At 40.8% G+C, this 19331-nt stretch overlaps 1 protein-coding gene across 5 annotated transcripts in view; it reads right to left on the minus strand.

The window, feature by feature from the left end:
- The window catches only part of SHTN1 (shootin 1), a 67708-nt gene that overhangs the window by 27931 nt on the left and 20446 nt on the right, over nt 1–19331 (minus strand). For all 5 annotated transcript variants that reach the window (XM_065672346.1, XM_065672345.1, XM_065672347.1 and 2 more), the window contains exons 4-8: nt 17331–17425; nt 15062–15230; nt 12437–12534; nt 11392–11473; nt 9895–9989 (exon numbers count right to left, since the gene is read on the minus strand). In XM_065672346.1, coding sequence (XP_065528418.1) covers nt 9895–9989; nt 11392–11473; nt 12437–12534; nt 15062–15230; nt 17331–17425 — 539 coding nt within the window. The remainder of the gene's footprint in view (nt 1–9894; nt 9990–11391; nt 11474–12436; nt 12535–15061; nt 15231–17330; nt 17426–19331) is intronic.

Here is a 19331-nt window from a genome sequence, read left to right on the forward strand (position 1 = left end):
TTGCCACCTGCTAGACAATTATCTGCAGAGCATCCCGATCGATGCTAGAACCATACGCTGATGCTGGAGGAATCTACTGAAACCATGACTGCAACGCAAGAGAGATCACAAAAGACAGCAGTTGGCTTACACCTACCATTTTAACAATCTCCAAGCGTTGTGCAAACCAGCTATGTATCTTATCCCCCTGAGTTTTCATAGAGAAGGACTTGACCACTTTCCACTAAAGCTTGCATAAGAATTAGGGGTAAAATACTGAAAATAACAGATGCTTTTCCCTTGACCTGAATGGGGCCACACCTCATTCTCAAACCCCTGCTCCGACCATTACCCGACAGAGTGTTCACTGCAGCTGTTACTTCTTTATACCAGAGCTGAACAAGGAATTCTTCCTCATTAAAAAAGTTAGAAAGCAACTCTGTTAGTGTCAAGTCCCTGGGAACTCCAATCCTCGTTCCAGTAACGTTCACGGTATAAGTCCATGCTCTCCAACTAACTCTTCTCCCAGAAGCAAAATGAAGCTGTAGGAAATGCTTTAATATCTATGTGTTGCTACATTTACATCTACACATCATTTGGGTACTCTATGTGGAGCAACTGTTTTTGTCTTAGCTAAAGTGTGAAGGGAGAATAAGGTCTCAATACAGCAGCACTGTTGTAATAATCAGTGGTTGCATAAAGTAAAATAAGCATCAGTGGCAAACACTATCCACTATGAACAGAATAAGAAAAGGTACGTGGCAAGGCAGAGTCAAACGCTGGAAGTCTGAAACAGAAAAGAGAAGATCAGTCAGCTGAGCCGTTGGCTCTGACTTCAGTCCTGGGCAGCACTCCTCCACCCCATCCACATCCTAGTAAGAAATCAGTAAGTCATCCTCATGAAGTGGTAACCACTCATTCACATTGGTCACAGTCTACAGGAGCTGATGTCTTTTGAATCATGTGCATCCTGAAGCCTTGTGTTCAGACCTGAAGTCCTAAGAGAGATAGGGTCAAGGTACTTGTATTTTATGTCAGAGGGGGGAGAGAGTGATCTTCTCCAAATATAGCTTGACAGGGCACTACATGGCTCTGAATTTTGGAGGTACTCAGTCTAAAATATAACTCCAGGTGTGGATTTTAGTTATGTAGCTAATTAAGAATATATATCTCTCTATATGTAGATATATATGAACTCACACTTTGTAACTGCTTAACTGTACTCCATTACCAGGGACGCCTGGCTTGTGAGGTTCACTGCTTATGATTACAGCAGGAAACAATGGCTAGTGGGTTTTTCTGACAGAGTTGAGAAGCAGATATAACTTATTAAAACACATTAATAAACATGCCAATAGTTTGGACATTGACATTGAAATGCTCCCTCTCCACTTAGGCTCAATCCTGCACATCAAGAAATCATATCAGCCTTGTATGAGTTATGAAATTTAGTGTTCATGGCAGGTGTCTGAAGCCCTACTCATGAAAAAAGCTACAGCAAATAAACAGGTTCTACAGTTAGGGCACAATCCAGAAAACTGACGTCAGCGTATGCTTAATTTTAAGTGCATACGGTATTATTTCAATCTGAAAATTTTTGATCTGGTGCTTGTATTTTTCCCTGCCTGGGAACTACTTCTATGGAAAATAACTACCAAATAATGGCAGACAGAAAGAGATTACCCATATGGCTAATATCAAGGGCAAGGAGGGCACAGGACAAGAGTCTCTTTAACAAAAAAATACCCTAGTGTGATGCATGGAAACCCAGAGTGATGCATTTCTGGCAACGTGCTGCGACCTTCATGGACTTCCTCCTTCAGAGGAGCCAAAGACTAACCTAGCTGGATTGTCAAACTGTCACAGAAAACTGAAGAACGTGATCACAACAAAGGACATATGCATAGCAATGGGGGCAGCCAAGAATCATTCCTCTAGATGACCCGTAATACTTTAATGGTTAACAGCTTTATGTTAAGACCTGCATCAATTTTAGACTAACAAAGACATAACACACTTGTTTTAGTTATTTGGCTGATTGTCAGACAACTTCTGAAGGAACTATTGAGAGCTACAAGCTGTCATATTAATATGTTTTATGGCTCAAAAGAAGAGGACTAATTTACTCAGAATGTCGAAACTGAAGTAGATGAGTTTACCCTATTTGTTGTTCATCATTTGCTTCTCACCACAGAGGTGCCTGGAGCAGGGATTTTGAGTGTGAGAAAACTGAATCCCCATCAGCATCACGACTTCCTTCAAAGCAGGGTATTATTTATTTTACCAGCCTGGTCTGTACTAAAGGGTTTGTCAAACTCCTTCTTCACTTACGAGGCATAACTGCCCAAGGTCCAGAATAAAGGGAGAAAAAATGATCCTTAATGTTACTTATTTCTTCATTTCCTGCAGTTAATGGCTTTCTTTTTGCCATGGTGCAAGTATGGAGATCGGGTCTATAATGCTCAGTCTTACAGCGTTTAGACACCATTCAATATTTTCAGAAATAGATCATATACCACATGAAAAAGGAGGAAACATCTTCACAGTTTTTTCCCCCCCAACAGATTAACTGCCTGAACTAAAAAGAGAAGGGGGCAGGGAGAGAGACAGAGACCAAAGGGATAGCTTCCTAGAGCATACATCTGTTACCATTTCACAAGCCTGTTCATGGGAAAAAGCTCAATGAAACATATTAATGTTACATCATGCTTCAAAAGTGGTAACATTCAAGCTCAGGAGAATTCAAGTACTAACCACTTATCATGTCTCTTTAATTATTATTTCTGGTTCAGTCAGCTGGACTGCAAATTAATTATCTTCAGATACCAGTTGCTGTTGAACTAGCCTTGATAATGCACAGAGCATCCGACTTGTAAGGACAGAGTTGCTCTGTGAGTGCTGGCTTTGCAGTACACACTCACATATGTAGCATGTTAACGCAAGAGACCTCACAAATGAACCCAAAAGGTCAAATGCATCTGAGGAAGCATTCTTTGGGAGCTCATGTCATCAAGATAACCAAATCCATTGCACGCAACCTCATGAGCAGAGCAGACATCTGTTGAGAATGACAATAATTTTTCCTTAGTCTTATAAAATGATAGCCACCTTTTATCTTCCTGTAAAGGAAGATTCAGTCCCAGATTGAGTAATGCCAGCTGGACACTGATCTAGGTAAGACGTGCAGGCATTTTGAGGTAAACAAGTTAAATGCAAACATGTTGCTGTGTAATGATTCCTTAAGAGTATAGCGCACTGGCTTAATGCACCCCTAAGTACTAAGAACTGGAGGGAAAACCAATGCACATTATGATTCACTTAGTACTTTTTAATCCGTTCAGGATGACAGTTCCTTTGAACACAGCCTTCCAGCCTCTCAAAGGTGAGGGTGGTGAGGCACTGGCACAAGAAGTGCCTGAAGAAGTGGTGAATGCTCCATCTCTGGCAGTGTTCAAGGCCAGGTGGGGCAGAGCCTTGGGTGACATGGTCTAGTGTGAGGCATCCCTACCCATGGCAGAGGCGTTGGAACTGGATGAGCTTACAGTCCTTTCTAACCCAAGCCATTTTATGATTCTATGATAAACTAGAAACTGTTTTACAGGTAACCATAAGCTCTCGTGGAACCCTTTCCTCCTCCTCAGTTGTGCATTTTGGGAAACAGCCTGCTCTAGCCTCAAAAGTGAGAGGAACCCCAACAAAGTGCTCAGCAGTTTGACACTTCATTTCTATTTCTCCCAGAGTCAGGGGACAGAAAACAATAGCTCAGTGCTAACTTTGAGAGTACGCTGCCTCTTCCTTGGGAGGTTTCCAAAGTAACTTTAGGTGCAGACTGGCTCGATGCCAGCACATATGACAGTAATAAACTGTTTACTTCTGCTGGTTTCAGTTGGGATAGAGTTAATTTTCTCTATAGTAGCTGGTATGGGGCTATGATTTGGATTTGTGATAAAACAGCATTGATAATGTTTTTGTCACTGCAGAGCTGCATTTACAGAGTCAAGGCCTTTTCTGCTCCTCACCCCACCAGCAAGCAGTGTGGGGGGGTACAAGGAGTTGGTAGGGGACACAGCTGGAACAGCTGATCGCATATGATATGGCATCGTGCTCAGCATGCAGACCTGGGGGAAAAGGAAAAGAGGGACAGTGGGAGTGATGGCATTTGTCCTCCCAATTAACTACAGTGTGTGGTGGAGCCCTGCTTTCTTGGAGATGGCTGAACACCTGCGTGCAATGGGAAGTGGTGAATGAATCCCTTGTTTTGCTCTGCTTGTGTGCATGGCTTTTGCTTTGCCTATTAAACTGTCTTCATCTCAACCCACGAGTTTTCTCACTTTTACCCTTCTGATTCTCTCCCACAGCCCACCAGGGTGGAGTGAGTGAGTGGCTGCGTGGGGCTGAGTTGCCAGCTGGGGTTAAACCACAAGATCACTTTACAAAATATTGTTGCAAGGCAGGAGGTATGGGACTTTCAATTTACTTCTCCCTGTATTCCTCCCCTTTTGGCTTGCTTTGGCTGTGTGTACTGTATTTTGCTCATGTTTGTAGAAGAGCGCTTTTCAGGGCTAGCCTCTGTATTATTGTAATGGCCTTCAAGATACTCTCTGCCTTCCTTTGCTTTCTTATAAACTGCTCCACAAACAGCTAAGAGAGCTTAAAGTGTCTCTTAAAACATGACACTAGAATTCTGGTTAAGCTTGCCAAGATTCCTATGTTAACAACCCTGTTTTATTCAGGTAGGTGCAGATTCTTCCATGCCCCCGCCCCTTACAGACTCTATTTATTTAGTTCTTTTATGCAGATTCCTGTACCTTTCACAATGGATTGTGACTCACTTCAAACCCTCTTTCTTTTTCCTTCCCCCTCTCCACACCACGGCTGACAATATTTACTCAGTTTCTTTAGAACCTCTAAAGAGCGCGAATTCTAATGTTTGAAGTTGGACCATTTTTGATTAATTAAATATATATTATGGTGGTGCCAGCAGCATGACTATAATTACAGCTGTATTAGATTTTTTTGTAATCAAGAGCTCTGATTTTCAAGTGTTCTCTCACTCCTATATGTGCTTCTCCCCCTCTTCCTCTCTCCTTGTCATTCCTCTCCCCTCATCTGTGTTCGCCTCTGCACACACGCTCACCCACCCATTACCTCTCACACCTGCACTCCCAATTGCTCATGTTCTGTGGCAAATCCTCCTTGCTTGACAGAAGGGCAGGATGCAAAGGGCAGGATGTAAAGGGCATCCCTTTGACAAGCAGCCGGCAACAGCCGCTTACCTGCTCTCCTCCCATCACAGCCGCAATGCAACCCCAGGAGAGTAAAGCTAAAAGGTGAAGCCACACTATGGAAAAAGGTTTTAATCTGAATACATGAGCCAACTTCCCCCATGAAGGCAAGATTCAGATCCTTCAGACCCTTAGACAACATGCCCATAACCCTCCACAGGTGGCAAGTCTATAATTCAGTGAGTTACAAGACTGAGAAGTCACAAACACCGAGATATGCCATTCTGATATCATGGTGCTGTGGTGACACCCACATTACTCTGAGCCTATTTCCTTTCTCAAAGTGCTCCAAACAAGTAAAACACAAAGCACTGAACATCCAGCGCTGCTCTTTACTCAAAACTATTCCCACTCTCAACACCACACAGCTTATCACAACCAACAACTCTGGCTTCTGCAAAATGCAAGCAAAAATCCAGCTGGATTTTTGTTGTTTTTTTTCCCCCCAAGAAACATTTTATAGGGACAGAGAAAACATGTGGCTGATGAAAGCAAGCACAAAATCCCTGCACATCCTTAGTGTAATGGAAACAGCTCCTGTAAGCACATACTAGAAGCCTCAGCTCTCAAAACACAGCTGCGACTGCGGCACGATCCATGTGAGAGGAGGCTCAGCCAGCCTCACCAGAGCATAAAGGTTTGCTGTTGTGGATGCAGCTGCGGGCCAGAGCTCGTCTCTCTAATGTCTCAGGTCACTTAAGGGACACCATCAGCGTGAGACCAGGCCAAAGATAATAGATTTTTAGAGTAATTTGAAATGCCCTTCATTGCCCAAACACAAATGAGCAATGTCTTTGTTGTCTCAGGCTCCTCTATTTTAGAAAACTTCCCCAAATCTTTCTAAATAGTGTGATACTAAAGGAAGAGAAGCAGATACACAAACAGAAGATTAACACGGGTCTCAAGTTCACTGTTGTAGTGACTCCTTTCTGGATGGGACAACTTCATGGAGTGAAAAGCCTCAACTGTGCTGTCAATTTGCAGTAACAGGGGCCTGTATTTCTGGAGGAGACAACAAATAAATAATGACAACAACCAAGAAGTACTTGCTTGCAAATAATCAGCATTTCTTTGGCATTGTACTTAACAGCTTGCCTGTCACTTTGTTATTTAAATACAAAGAGTACTTACAATAGCTTTCAAAATGTATAGGTGTCTGAATATTACATGTATGAATCTAAGCAGAAGCAACATTCTAGGCCCAGAGCATCAGATTATACTCTTCCATGATGTGAAAACCAGCTTCACTATGCATTTAGAAATGCCTCATTTCTGAGAGATGCAAGGTCTTCACGTACATTCTTCTGTTGTTAATGAACAGAAGCACATAATTGCTCTGCACTTTAGAAGATAAAACAAAGCAGCAGCAGGAGACTCGAGATAGATACTGTAATAATGAATAAACGAACATGCATAACACTTAGAGATTTGCTTTCTTAAAATAACAATTCTGCAGCCATTACAGACAACAAACACCACTAATAAAACAATAATGCCTGCACAATCTCATGAGGTTTAATACAATTCACATTACAAAAAGAGTTATCATGAAAGGATAAGTAATGAACAAATCCAGGTTTCCTAAAATTTAAAAGTAGTTGCATGAAGGTAATATTTTATAGCACAGACTGATAACAGGCTTGAAAAAATCCAAATCAATACTTCAAAAACACAGGCAATACTTCGGTTTACAATCATAGAATAGGGTTGGAAAGGACCTTAAGATCATCAAGTTCCAACCCCCCTGCCATGGGCAGGGACACCTCACACTAAACGATGCCACCCAAGGCTCTGTCCAACCTGGCCTTGAACACTACCAGCGATGGAGCATTCACAACCTCCCTGGGCAACACATTCCAGTGCCTCACCACCCTCACAGTAAAGAACTTCCTCCTTATATCCAATCTAAACTTCCCCAGTTTAAGTTTTAACCCATTACCCTTTGTCCTATCACTACATTCCCTAATGAAGTGTCCCTCCCTAGCATCCTTATAGGGCCCCTTCAGATACTGGAAGGCTGCTATGAGGTCTCCACGCAGAGCCTTCTCTTCTCCAGGCTGAACAGCCCCAACTTTATCAGCCTGTCTTCATACGGGAGGTGCTCCAGTCCCCTGATCATCCTCATGGCCTCCTCTGGACTTGTTCCAACAGTTCCATGTCCTTTTTATGTTGAGGACACCAGAACTGCACACAATGCTCCAGGTGAGGTCTCACGAGAGCAGAGTAGAGGGGCAGGACCACCTCCTTCGACCTGCTGGTCACGCTCCTTTTGATGCAGCACAGGATACAGTTGGCTTTCTGGGCTGCAAACACACACTGCAGGCTTATGTTCATTGTCTCATCGACCAACACTCCAAGTCCTTCTCCACAGGGCTGCTCTCAATCTCTTCCCTACTCTCTTCTTACAATCTTTTGTCTAATAAATGCCTCTGCCTTTTATAAATTTGACTGGAATTTTCAGCTCTCATTTTATTTCTGAAAAATCACAGTAAGCCTTTGACCAAATGGTAAATGGACCAGTGGTACTAAAGATGTCCCCTGAAGGAGAAGAAAAGGCTGCGTGGAGACCTAATAGCAGCCTTCCAGTATCTGAAGGGGGCCTACAAGAATGCTGGGGAGGGACTCTTCATTAGGGACTGTAGTGACAGGACAAGGGGTAACAGGTTAAAACTTTAACAGGGGAAGTTTAGATTGGATATAAGGAGGAATTTCTTTACTGTAAGGGTGGTGAGGCACTGGAATGGGTTGCCCAGGGAAGCTGTGAATGCTCCATCCCTGGCGGTGTTCAAGGCCAGGTTCGACAGCCTTGTGTGGGATGGTTTAGTGTGACGTGTCCCTGCCCATGGCAGGGGAGCTGGAACTTGATGATCATAAGGTCCTTTCCAACCCTAACTATTCTATGATTCTATAAAGTCACATTAAATTTGAATTTACTTCAACTACAAATCGACTCATCAAATGTTTGAAGCTTCAGTAGTGGACCTGATAAACAGTAGTCCATCTAAAGCTAGGTTATATCACATGCCTGTGTAAATGAAAGAGAATGTGTCAAAGCTTTATACACTTGAATTTGCAAATACCTGTCCCCTTCAGGATGAGCACTCAGCCCTGTTACACAAATACGAATCTTCCTCTTAACAGAAATTGATCTGTACCCAGAAGCTACCAGGTTTCTGCCAAGTAAGCTCCTTGAACCAGTTTCCCAAGGGGTCAACAGGGTGACCTTGCAAAGGAGAGAACAGGAAAAAGAACCAGTCCCCTTTGTCATGATGCTGTGAAGTCCTCCAACCTCTACACATGGCACAGAGACAGAGGGCAAGTGCAAAGAACATCTGTCAGCTTCCTCACCCTTAGCTTCCAGATTTTCAAATGTACTTACAGTTTATCTCAAATCCCAAAGATTTGTTTTGTTACAATATGATTCTGTTCGTATCCAAAATACTCAAATATCCCACAAACAGAACATAGAAAACCTCTTCACTGTTTTCTATGCAGGTTCAAAATGTATATATGCCCCTGCTTACAATCAGTGACTGAAAGTATGTTGTGAAACATACTTTTAAGGGTTTTTTGAGAGAGAAACAGCAGCAGCAAAAACAAAAAGCAAAAGAACTCTACTCAAAGATGACCTCCTGAAGGCTAAATACCTGCTTGCTGGCAACCACAGTTTCAAAATGTAAAATCCACTTCATATCAGGTGTTTCTTTTATTTACAATACCCCAGTACTGATGACTCATGTCATTTTGCTATATAACGGCTTTAAACCTGAGCAACCTGAAAAATGATTACTCAGGAAGCCCAACTTTTATTAAAGAAAATATCAATGCATGGGTTGGGATAGGAAAGCTTGAAAATGTAATCCAAGTGCAGAGCTCTCAATATCCAGAGTGCAAACAGAAAAAGCATGTGAGGAAAAAAAATAAAACACACACATCCCATTTCACCCTCAAAAAGAACCCCAAACAAACCTCATGATTTTATGGGGCTTCAGTCTATTAACAGGTTGAGTTTGTTGTGTTTTGTAAGGCAAACATTGCCAGTTTCAAGCCAGCAGAGCAACCACCAGCCGTTCCATAATGCTCCCCAGTAACTCATATTCCTCCTTGGGAGTTTATAACTTTTCTAGACTATGGAAACAATTTTTTTCAGCTTGAATGGTGCCTGCAATAGGTTATTTGAAAGGCCTATGTTAAATAGCAGCCAAACTTGCACAGGCCTAAACTAATACTGTATTTTGCAACTCTTTTTTTGCGAGTTCACATATTTTTCACGAAAAACACAGTACTTCAAATTACATAACTAGAAAGGCCATCAATCCTTCCCAGATCAAACAACTACATATACCACACTGAAATGTCACAGCTAACTAAGCCCATTATAAATTCAAAGCCTCACTTTAAAAGGGGAAAGAGGTAAGGCTGCATGGACAATTCTGAAATGCTTTATAAAATGTTGTTTAAATAGTAAATCCATTTTACAGATGAAGTACAGATGTTAACTAAGTAGTATGTGGCCATTCAAAGACATCTTTTGTATGAGATCTAGGAACTGAAATCAAGTCACCTAGACTGGTAAGTTTTTGCCCAGTTGTCTTCATTTTAAAACATCTCTTTTTTCTTGACCACTCACCTCTTGTGCAAACGACTCTGCTTTCTTCCGCAGATTCTTTTCCAGTTCAAAGTTTACATGGAGCTCTTCATACTCCTCTACTGCCAGCACAGACACTGTTTTACAAGAATAAAATGAGATCAGAAGCGGAATGGATCAAAAGAAGAAAGTACTGCTTGATTTACTCAGATAACCTGTTATTCCCTAGTAGTGTGAATTCTTGCGTGAAGGTGTAACCCAGTTTGACATTTCCATATACAGTCCATTTTGCGATATTCATCCTGTTTGCTGTAAACCTCACTACATATATATGCACAATTACTGTTCTTCTGAATAGAGTAATACTCCTCACATCCAGACTCCAAATCTCCAGTAACAGGCAGCATGTAGCACAGATCACATTTTGCCTCTTTGGCTCTAAGTGACCAAAGTATCAAGACAGCTTTGTTGAATCAAAGATTACCATGTTATTTCAGAGGCAACTATATTTGCCCACCTGGTTTCAGTGAGACTTGACATATCCCTTCACAACAGAGGTTAAAGACACCTCAAGAAGAAAACAGTGCAATTTTGTGTTGCCTGTATTTAATCTGTGCTCACAAAAGCCAGGCTCATAGGGGTGGCTAAAGCTAACCATGGGGCATGCCTTGGTGTTTTAAGAGTATTCAAGTACTACCAGTCATAGGCTTAAGCAATGCAGACACATGGAAGAGTAAGAAATGAATATGTGATGGAAGCTTACAGCATATGCCCTCCTATATCTTGGCCAGATCCATTGTCTTCTACTTCAGGAAAATGTGAAACAACCAAGGAGACTTTTAAACAAGCGATTTTTAAGTTTATAAGGCTAAATAAGAATCAAGAGAAAAGGGCACAGTAATCCAAGGCACTAAAGTCTTTCTCCTCTCTGAACTTCTTTTGGGTCAACTATTTCTCATGTGGAAGCAATAACATTCATTAAGAAAAAGCTTTCTTTTTCTGAGCTTTTAGACTTGCCCTGCCCTGGTTTTCTCTCATCTCTTTCCAGGAAAGGAAAGTCCCCACTTTCTTTTTGCAACTTGGAAACCCTACTTATCTCACTCCTAGCACTCTTGCTTTTTTCTCATCATCCTCTGAACATACGAGAAGTTGCTCTCAATTCTTCAGATATTCATCTGTTTCCCAAATAATAGGAAGGCTGATGTAATGATTCAGGAAAACAGGAAATGAAGATTCAAACTCCATTTCTGTTAACGACTGCCTTAGCTTGCCACATACACCACAGGGCAAAGTATTTTTCTATTCACACATACAACCAGCTATTTACACTGTCACATCTTCCTGCAGGAGAGACAGTACAGAATAATCCATGTGTTTATGCAGTCCATGTGTTTACGTAGTGCCTGTTCCAATGAGGCCAAGTGTCAGATCTGGACCATAGTCACTGTTACATAACCTACTCTGTGCTACAACATAAAAGCTCTGAAGCTTTTGCAAAGGATGTAGCAAACTGTTAAAGAACTTGCTGAGACCACACACCTCTGTTACATTTCTCCAACAGTTTTTGCTGCTTATTAACTTCTGATGTCAAAGCAGCCTTTTCGTCTTTCACTCTATTTACCTACAAAAGTATAAAGAACAAATAAAAGAGTATTTTAGTTAGTGGCATAAGGCATATGGCGCATACATAGTACAAGCAATAACTTTTCTTGATGTCATTCTGTTTCTTAGATTTGGCTTGTTGTTCGGGTTTCCAGTGGAATGGAAAGCATTTTTACCCCAACTCACAGACCTCACAACAGATGTCATAAAAGGGTTATGAACTAATCCTCCTATGGCCCATTCACATGGCACGTACCACTTACAGCTGCAAATACAACATCTTTGGAACCTTTCAGGATCAAGCACCATGGCACCTGGTTGAAAAGTTACTAGCTTATCCTTGACTGTTTGTGTTTTAATATAGTCAGGCTGCTGGTTTGGATTTTTTCCTTTGCTCTGTTCATTGTCTAAGAGCCATCAGCTGTGTCTTTCTGAATGCAAGTGTTGCGTAGACAGGAAGAAGCAATAAGTCCTGATTTGCATCAGTACATGGCTTATCCAGTTTTCAAACAGGAATGAAACTCTGCTGGCTCAAAAAGCTAATTTGCTGGTTTAATTACCATGACAGGACACTGCCAATGGCTGAACTCAAGGATATGCTCAATGAAGGAGCACCAATGATTAAACTGGACATCCTCCAAAAGTATTTCTTGCACATCTACAGGTTTAATAAAATCCAAAAAAAACCCTGCAGACTGCATGGGAGAGGGGCTGTCAGGAAAAGGAGATGAGAGTTATAATATGGGTGTTAGAACAGATCACGAGAAGTCACGAGCCAGTAACCGCAGCAGAGTGGACTCTTGACATAGAAGGCCCCTTCTAGGTGTATGCCTTAAGTGGTCCATCATATGGGAAGGCTGGCAGGACTTGCGATTAGATAGTATTCAATTAACTTCACAACTGAGTGTTTTTAGCAAAATTAGATACAAAAAGTACTGACTACACGCTAACGTGATCTCGCCTTCCATGGTACAATACATACTTCTTCAATTACTTCTACAAGTTTGCACCTCAGGTTTTCCAGTTCAATGGCCAAGGTCTTCTTTTCCTCATGAACAGATACGATTTGATCTCGCAGCTCTACAGTTTGGGGAAGGAAATGAAAGATATATCTTACTCTTAGAAGAAAACAACAAAGGAAATGTCACAGCAATGCAAGTAAAATCAACTATGAAACACCATAACTGCATACAAAGCATCAGCTGTATTCAAGGCATGTCCTCAATAATTTAAGAGCTTTGCATAAGTGTCAAGTAACAGATCTATAACTGGGCCCAGTTTCAGATTTACACTATTGAGGTAAGCTGCCCTGTTCAGTATTGCTGTCTTTATTTGCATTCTGAATGATTTATTTCCTGCTACAACGGGGCCAATCCTGCCACTACAGAGTGTCCTCAGCCCTACTCAGGAGACTGGCACATTTCAGAGACTCTGGTATGGAGGTAGCAGAAAGCAATTTTTAATAGGCATCCTTTAAAACAAATTAATGCACTTCAGTTCTTTTTGGATCATGAGTTCTTGTCACAAGGGAAATAAACAAAACAACAGGCAGTTAATACTTGGGAGGTTTTCACTGAAGAAATTGTCCTGAACAGCTGCCAATTCATAGACTTTGCAACATTCTGTGAGCAGAGGCAGAATAGAACCTTTACTGATGAAGAGCTAATGCTTGTAATTTTCCCCTCAGAATTTTTTGTTCCTTAATTATCAAAATATGAAATAAATTCACAATGGAATAAAACATTTGATTATAATTGCTTCTTAACAGGAGATCAGTTTGCATACATAATACATCAAGGTTTAGGTTAACATAAAATCACCAAAAAATTTATAAATGTATTGATCTATATTAGCTTCCAGCAAGTGCTCTGATTCCCCACCTGTTTCCAGGATTCCATAGGACTGCTGTACATTGAGTAGCAGCCATGAGTTGAGACTATCGTTGCTAATCAATTGCAGATGATCATGACCTACTGGATGTGATTCTGTTCGGTCTCTCATCTTGAAAATGTTGATTCAACCCCAGCCCCCTTCTCCCAGTTCAGGAGCCTCAGACTTATTTTCCTCTGGATTACAGGCATATACACTTTAAAGTAAATAGACCTGTTTCCCCAGAAGATTCTTAAACCAAATTGTCTGGTCTACGGATTTGCGCTTTCCAGTGAAATTAACAGGGGAAAAAGTCTCACTGATATTTATAGTAACTGGATTAAGTCAGGTCTTACAATACACATATCAACCTCATTATCTAGAAAAAGCAGCATACCCATAACAGCATGAACAGCCTCAGACTGTACAACCTTATTTGTATATCCTTAAAGAAAAGTGGTGGGAGTGAAGGAATCATTCCAAGAAACATGCAGTATTTTGTTGAATGTTGAGAAGGCTAAAAGAATTCCAAGATCCCCAACACGTCACATTCTGCTCTTTAAGGAATTCTTCATCAAGACAGAGATCATGTGCATCAGAGCCTTTCTCAAATATTTTTCCAGTTTGACCCTGCCACCCACCTAACCATACTCTCCTCTGTGATCTGCAGCCAGAGCCTCTGCTCTCTTTAAATGTATTCTTAACATCTTTCTCCAATAAAAGACAGGAGGAACTCCAGAGTCTTATTTCAGACTCAGATGGGTTGTATGGTGCAGATCACACCCTCCTCTGCCTCTTTTCCTTCATTTACAAGATGGAAGTATGCTTAACACAGAAGTGGACTATGACATCTATTTCTTAGGTGGGATTTCTTTAAGGCATTTTTACAACACTCCTTTTTTTCTCAGTGATACTTTGTACCACTTCACTGAGGCTGCTGCATTCAAACAGAAAACAATTAACAAGGTCAGGCTGGAAGTTCAAGAACACTGTTCTTAGACATCATTTGCTATTGTCACTTACTAGCAGAAAGAAGTGAAAGTAAAAATAAAAATTAACCATTTCTCTCTGTCACCAAATGTGGACATTCCCCATTTTTGGATACTGTGATGTAATAACACACAGAATCGTGTTAGATTCATTACAGAGTTAGACAAGAAAGGAAGGCAGATTTTGGGTTATAGAAATATGATTTGCCTTTCAAAAAAGAACCAGAAATTTCTTTATAAAGCACAGATTTTTCTTATCCATGTATTTCCATGTATACCCAGTACAAAGCTCCTTTTTAAGCTGCTTGTTTTGCAACAACTCTAGAATATGAAGTTCCTGCATACGAAAGTACATAATGGAAATAGAAGTGGAGACTCCTATATCATAAGCTTTGCAACAGTGACATTGCAGTTGATGCAATACCAAGGTGACCTTGTCCTTCTGCTGAACATTTACTTTGTTAAGGATCTGAGGAAATATTTCTTTTACCAACTCTGTAACACTGAACTCAGCTGTAATCTCATTTTCCTATTGCATTGTAACCTACTTTTCAGGCTGTATACCCACCACATACAGTACACAGTATCACTACAAGCCTACCACGCTCTTAAAGACCCCTGGAAAACCTTTGATGACCACTCTCAGCAGCACAAATCGGAGCATAAGGATCTCTGGTCCAAACCAACACTGCCATTCTTTAGGCAACTTTTGCCTCGCATGGTGGCATGGGCTCAGCAACAACACTCACCTTTTATTTGCTGCTGACAGTGCACAGAATTGCATGATCCAGAGTTAGCTTCTGTATCTGTGGATGAATCATCCTCATCAATGTTAATCTCTTCAGTGATAATATCTGGGCCCAGTTTTGCCATATAAAGCATACTAATTCTTTTCAAGGTCTTATTTTCTTTGTTCAGCTGGAAGTTGAGAAGCACAAACAGTAAGAAGCTAGTTAGGCTGTCTTTAAGCTGCTGTGCAAGAAAAAAACCTCAACTTTAGTTTTCTCCTTTTTCATTAAAAAAAAAAAAAAATCAAAACCACAACAAAGTAACAGTAGATTAAATGCTTCACTCAAAATTAAAATTGTCTGAAGATGGAAAGCTTGGTCACTTTCTTCTCTGAGAAGGCTTGAATTCAACAGGATGCTTCATCCATGCCCTTCTTTTCTCTCTGGTACTTCTGATTAAGTAAATATCTTGTGCAGATTCAAAACAAATCGAATCAACTATCAAGCTTACTTACTGTTACACATTCTTTGTGATAGCTGCTTCAGCTCCAGCATATATATACCAGCACCACAGGAGCCCCAGCTGAATGGCCACAAGAAGGCCTTGCGCTCCTGAAAGCTTGTCTGGTTTTGCCACCTACAGCAACTGGTCAAATAAAAACCCATCTCCTCCTATGCCTTTATCTTGCTCATAGACTACAAACACCACAACTACTATACTCACAGTCTTAACAGAATTACCTCAAAATTCTTCTGAATTATTTTAAATTCTCAGGAATTATTACTGTAGAGTCAACATATGAGAGATGCCACATCATAAATCAGTTCTTTATGGGTCAAACCACAAGTCAGAAACCACTCTCGGCTGGATGCTTCAACACATGGATGATACAGAATAGGTTCTTAAGATGTCTCCATCTTGGTTAAGGTGCCAGAACTGAACAACAGGGATTGCTGCAAATGTCTCACTCTCTCAATTTCATTCACTGTCCTGCAAACAGACACCCCATGCCAGCAGCTCTTGGCAAGCTCTGCACAGTCTCAGGAGTGTTGAGGCATACATTGGGCTGACTGCCCACCCACCAGCCAAGCAATCCCTGCATTCAGGTCTAAGAATGAGACTCCATTTTCTGCTAATGACATACAACATGTCAAAGTCAACATGCAACCTTCAAATCAAAAACACTATATAGTTAACTTGGCCCTGCATTTATGTTACCTTTGATCCCCCTCTTCCTCAGCCCCCCAACTACAGGAGCTTTACTTGAGAAGTTCTTCAGCTCATTCACAATGCATGAAACTGAGAAAGTGGGAAGAGTATTGTGAGGAACGTTACATGGTTTAGTCAGCTCACAGCAACAAACACATGAGCTGTGGCAAAGCAGCCCCACAGGGTAAACCTAGTCTTTGAGCTGCCCCTATATGTGCATTACAGGAAAAGTGCAAAGAAGAAGAAAAGTTTCATAAATATGTTCATTTTCTTATTTATATGCTGATTGTCTATCTTATGAATTCTAATATAGTGTCATTATGCGAACAATTAAGTAAATACCTCCACAAAGTACATTGCTAATGCATCTAAATTAAAGTGATTTCTTGCTGGTGTGATTTTTACCATTTCTAAAGATGTACTTTGGGCAGGGGATGGGGGGGGAAGAAGGGAAAAAAAAAAAAAGCAGTCAGCATTGCTAATGAAATTTGGTTCAAAATTGCTGTAATCCATTTTCTGATGAAGTGGCTCAGATGCATTTTACACAACCAAAAATATATAAGAGAGATAAAAACATTCTTTAATAATAATGCACTTCTGATGAGATGGAATATAGAAAATTACACACTTGCTAAATTCATCAGACTAGACGCAATCAACAGAGCAGTGGAGGTCACCTTTCCCCTGCCCTCGCTTTGCTTTCACAAACAATCACCTGAAATGTAATGCAGTGGTTGACTTTTTCCATTTGATTTAGACATTGAAATGCTCATTATGGTTTTATATCTCACACAGGACAGTTCTAAAACTTGTTTTCCATTTAACCTAAATGCATATAAAAACAAGATATCAAGATGCTGGTCCCTGACTTATTGTTCCAAAATAGAAAGTAAACGAAAACAGGTATTTTTTGGTTTGTTTAAAGGTAGGAATTGTATTTTCCATCTCACTTATGGGTTTGGCCACTTCAAAACCATCTCAGAGATCTGAAAGATTACACAAAAATATATATGGCACATGCATACAATCTCAAGTTAGTAAAGAAATGAGATGAAACAGAATCACCATAATTCTTCTCACCTTAGAAGCCAAAGCCTCAGCACTTTCACGGCACGTCTTCTCAATTTCAAGATGGTTCTGAATACAGTTTACTTCCTCAATAACCATGTGAGAAACTAGGGGAAGAGTTTAGGAATTAGTCAGTATTTTCCTGCCTTTGACACATGCATCCCATGATCAGAAATACTACATCTTTTTCTGTTAACTTTCTATGTAAGCATTGCAAATACAGGGAAGTATATACTTAGATAATCTCCATGGATGGGAACTATTTTGAACACTGAATATATGGTTCATTGCTTTAAGGAACTCTTTCTAGCCATGTCGGCAGCATTAGGCGTGGAACTGGAGAATTAAGCATAAACTTATGGAAGTAGAAGAGCAGCAGGAGCCTCCCTGACATTGTCATTCATGACCATTATTTCATTAACACTTGAGGAATCAGAGTGAGATCATTAGGACTGTCCCTGAGGATTGCCACTATAACCCTCTTCAAAGTTTGGTATGGTTGTCAAAGAAGATTGGAACTTTTACATTTTTAAACAGCAAGATTAACTCAGGTGTGTTATAGAGATTACTTCCACTTTCTAGTCTTTGGGCTTATACAGTGTTTACATATCATCACACTTGCTAAACATACTGTACCAGAAGAGCTGCAGGATGGACACATAGCACAGGCCCATGGCAAGTTTACTACGAAACGGAGAAAGCAGTTAAGTGACTGCAGCCTCCATATTCACAGAGCCTCTTACAGGATGTGCTCCAATGAAGTCAAATCATTACCACAGCACAATTCTTTCACCTCTGCCTTCTGCCCCGTCAGCTTCGAAGCTACCTGCAGCAGCTGGGATAGACACTAATGGATGCAATCCTGATGGAAACTCAATACTGCTTACACTGCCTGACTTCTGACAACCTCACCTGAACAACCTAAGTTCTGTATTACCATATGGCTGTAGTGTCTGAACTGTTTCTTATTTGAAGCCTCTCTGTGCTTAAGCATGCCCTAAAATCAGCGTGTAGAAATACACGGCTGTGGTGCTACATTTGATGGTACAGCTGGAAGAGCAAGAGAGCACATCTGTCCTTTGCACGTACAGGATCCCTTTTACTGAAGTGGGTACCCACTTAGTCACTATGTCGAAGATACACAATATTGTTAAAAGTGACTAAAAAGCTCTGGAACAGATCTGATTTTGTAACATAGTATACCAGTGAGAGTTAACAGGAAATGTAAAAGCACAGATAGGTTTTGGCTTGCAGTTCCCCTTAACTTCCAGCAGTACACAGGTACTTTACTAGTGAAAGGCTCCCAAGTGACAAGCTTCAGGTTGCACAGGGAAATTAGAGCAAAGCAGAAAACCCAACAGTAGTTCCCATTTCCCAGGCTAGCGCCTCGCTCATTGATGCAACTCCTCCTTGGTTCTTGGCACCCTGATCCATCCTAAGCAGCAGCCAGGTCCCTAATTCTGCAAGTGATTTCATGGCATAGATTCCTTCTCAGCCCAGTGTCAGAATTTCGATGTTCAGAAAAGACTATTTGCAGCTGAACAATACTTTGGAGCAGGAGCAAGGCTGGAAGAATATAGGGTAAATATGGAGAACTATTGCTATCATCTTTCATTTTCTTGAAGGTAAGCTTTAAAACCTAGTGAATTTATACCACTGGGTAGAATATCCCCCTAGTCCTCTTCCAAGACTTCTGCCTAAACACTGAAGAGAGATACTCAAGTCCTCTTTGGTACCCAGAGGTCACCTTAATGACTACAAAACTCAACTTCAAAAAGAAAAAAGCAGGCCATTAACAAGGGTTATTTATGCAGCTTTACAGATACTTAGCCAATATTAACTAACATTTTTGGTAGCAACATGGGAAACCAGCAATATATTGCAGTTTGCTTTTAAATCAGTAGCTGCATGCAAGAAATAAGTTCTACAAAATAAAAGCAGTCAAAAAAAGCAGGGCAGAGTACTGGAAAACCTTGGTCCCAACAATACATTCACATGAGGTCTTCTAACAGC

Source organism: Lathamus discolor, chromosome 3, assembly GCF_037157495.1.
Source record: "Lathamus discolor isolate bLatDis1 chromosome 3, bLatDis1.hap1, whole genome shotgun sequence".
Lineage (NCBI taxonomy): Eukaryota > Metazoa > Chordata > Aves > Psittaciformes > Psittacidae > Lathamus > Lathamus discolor.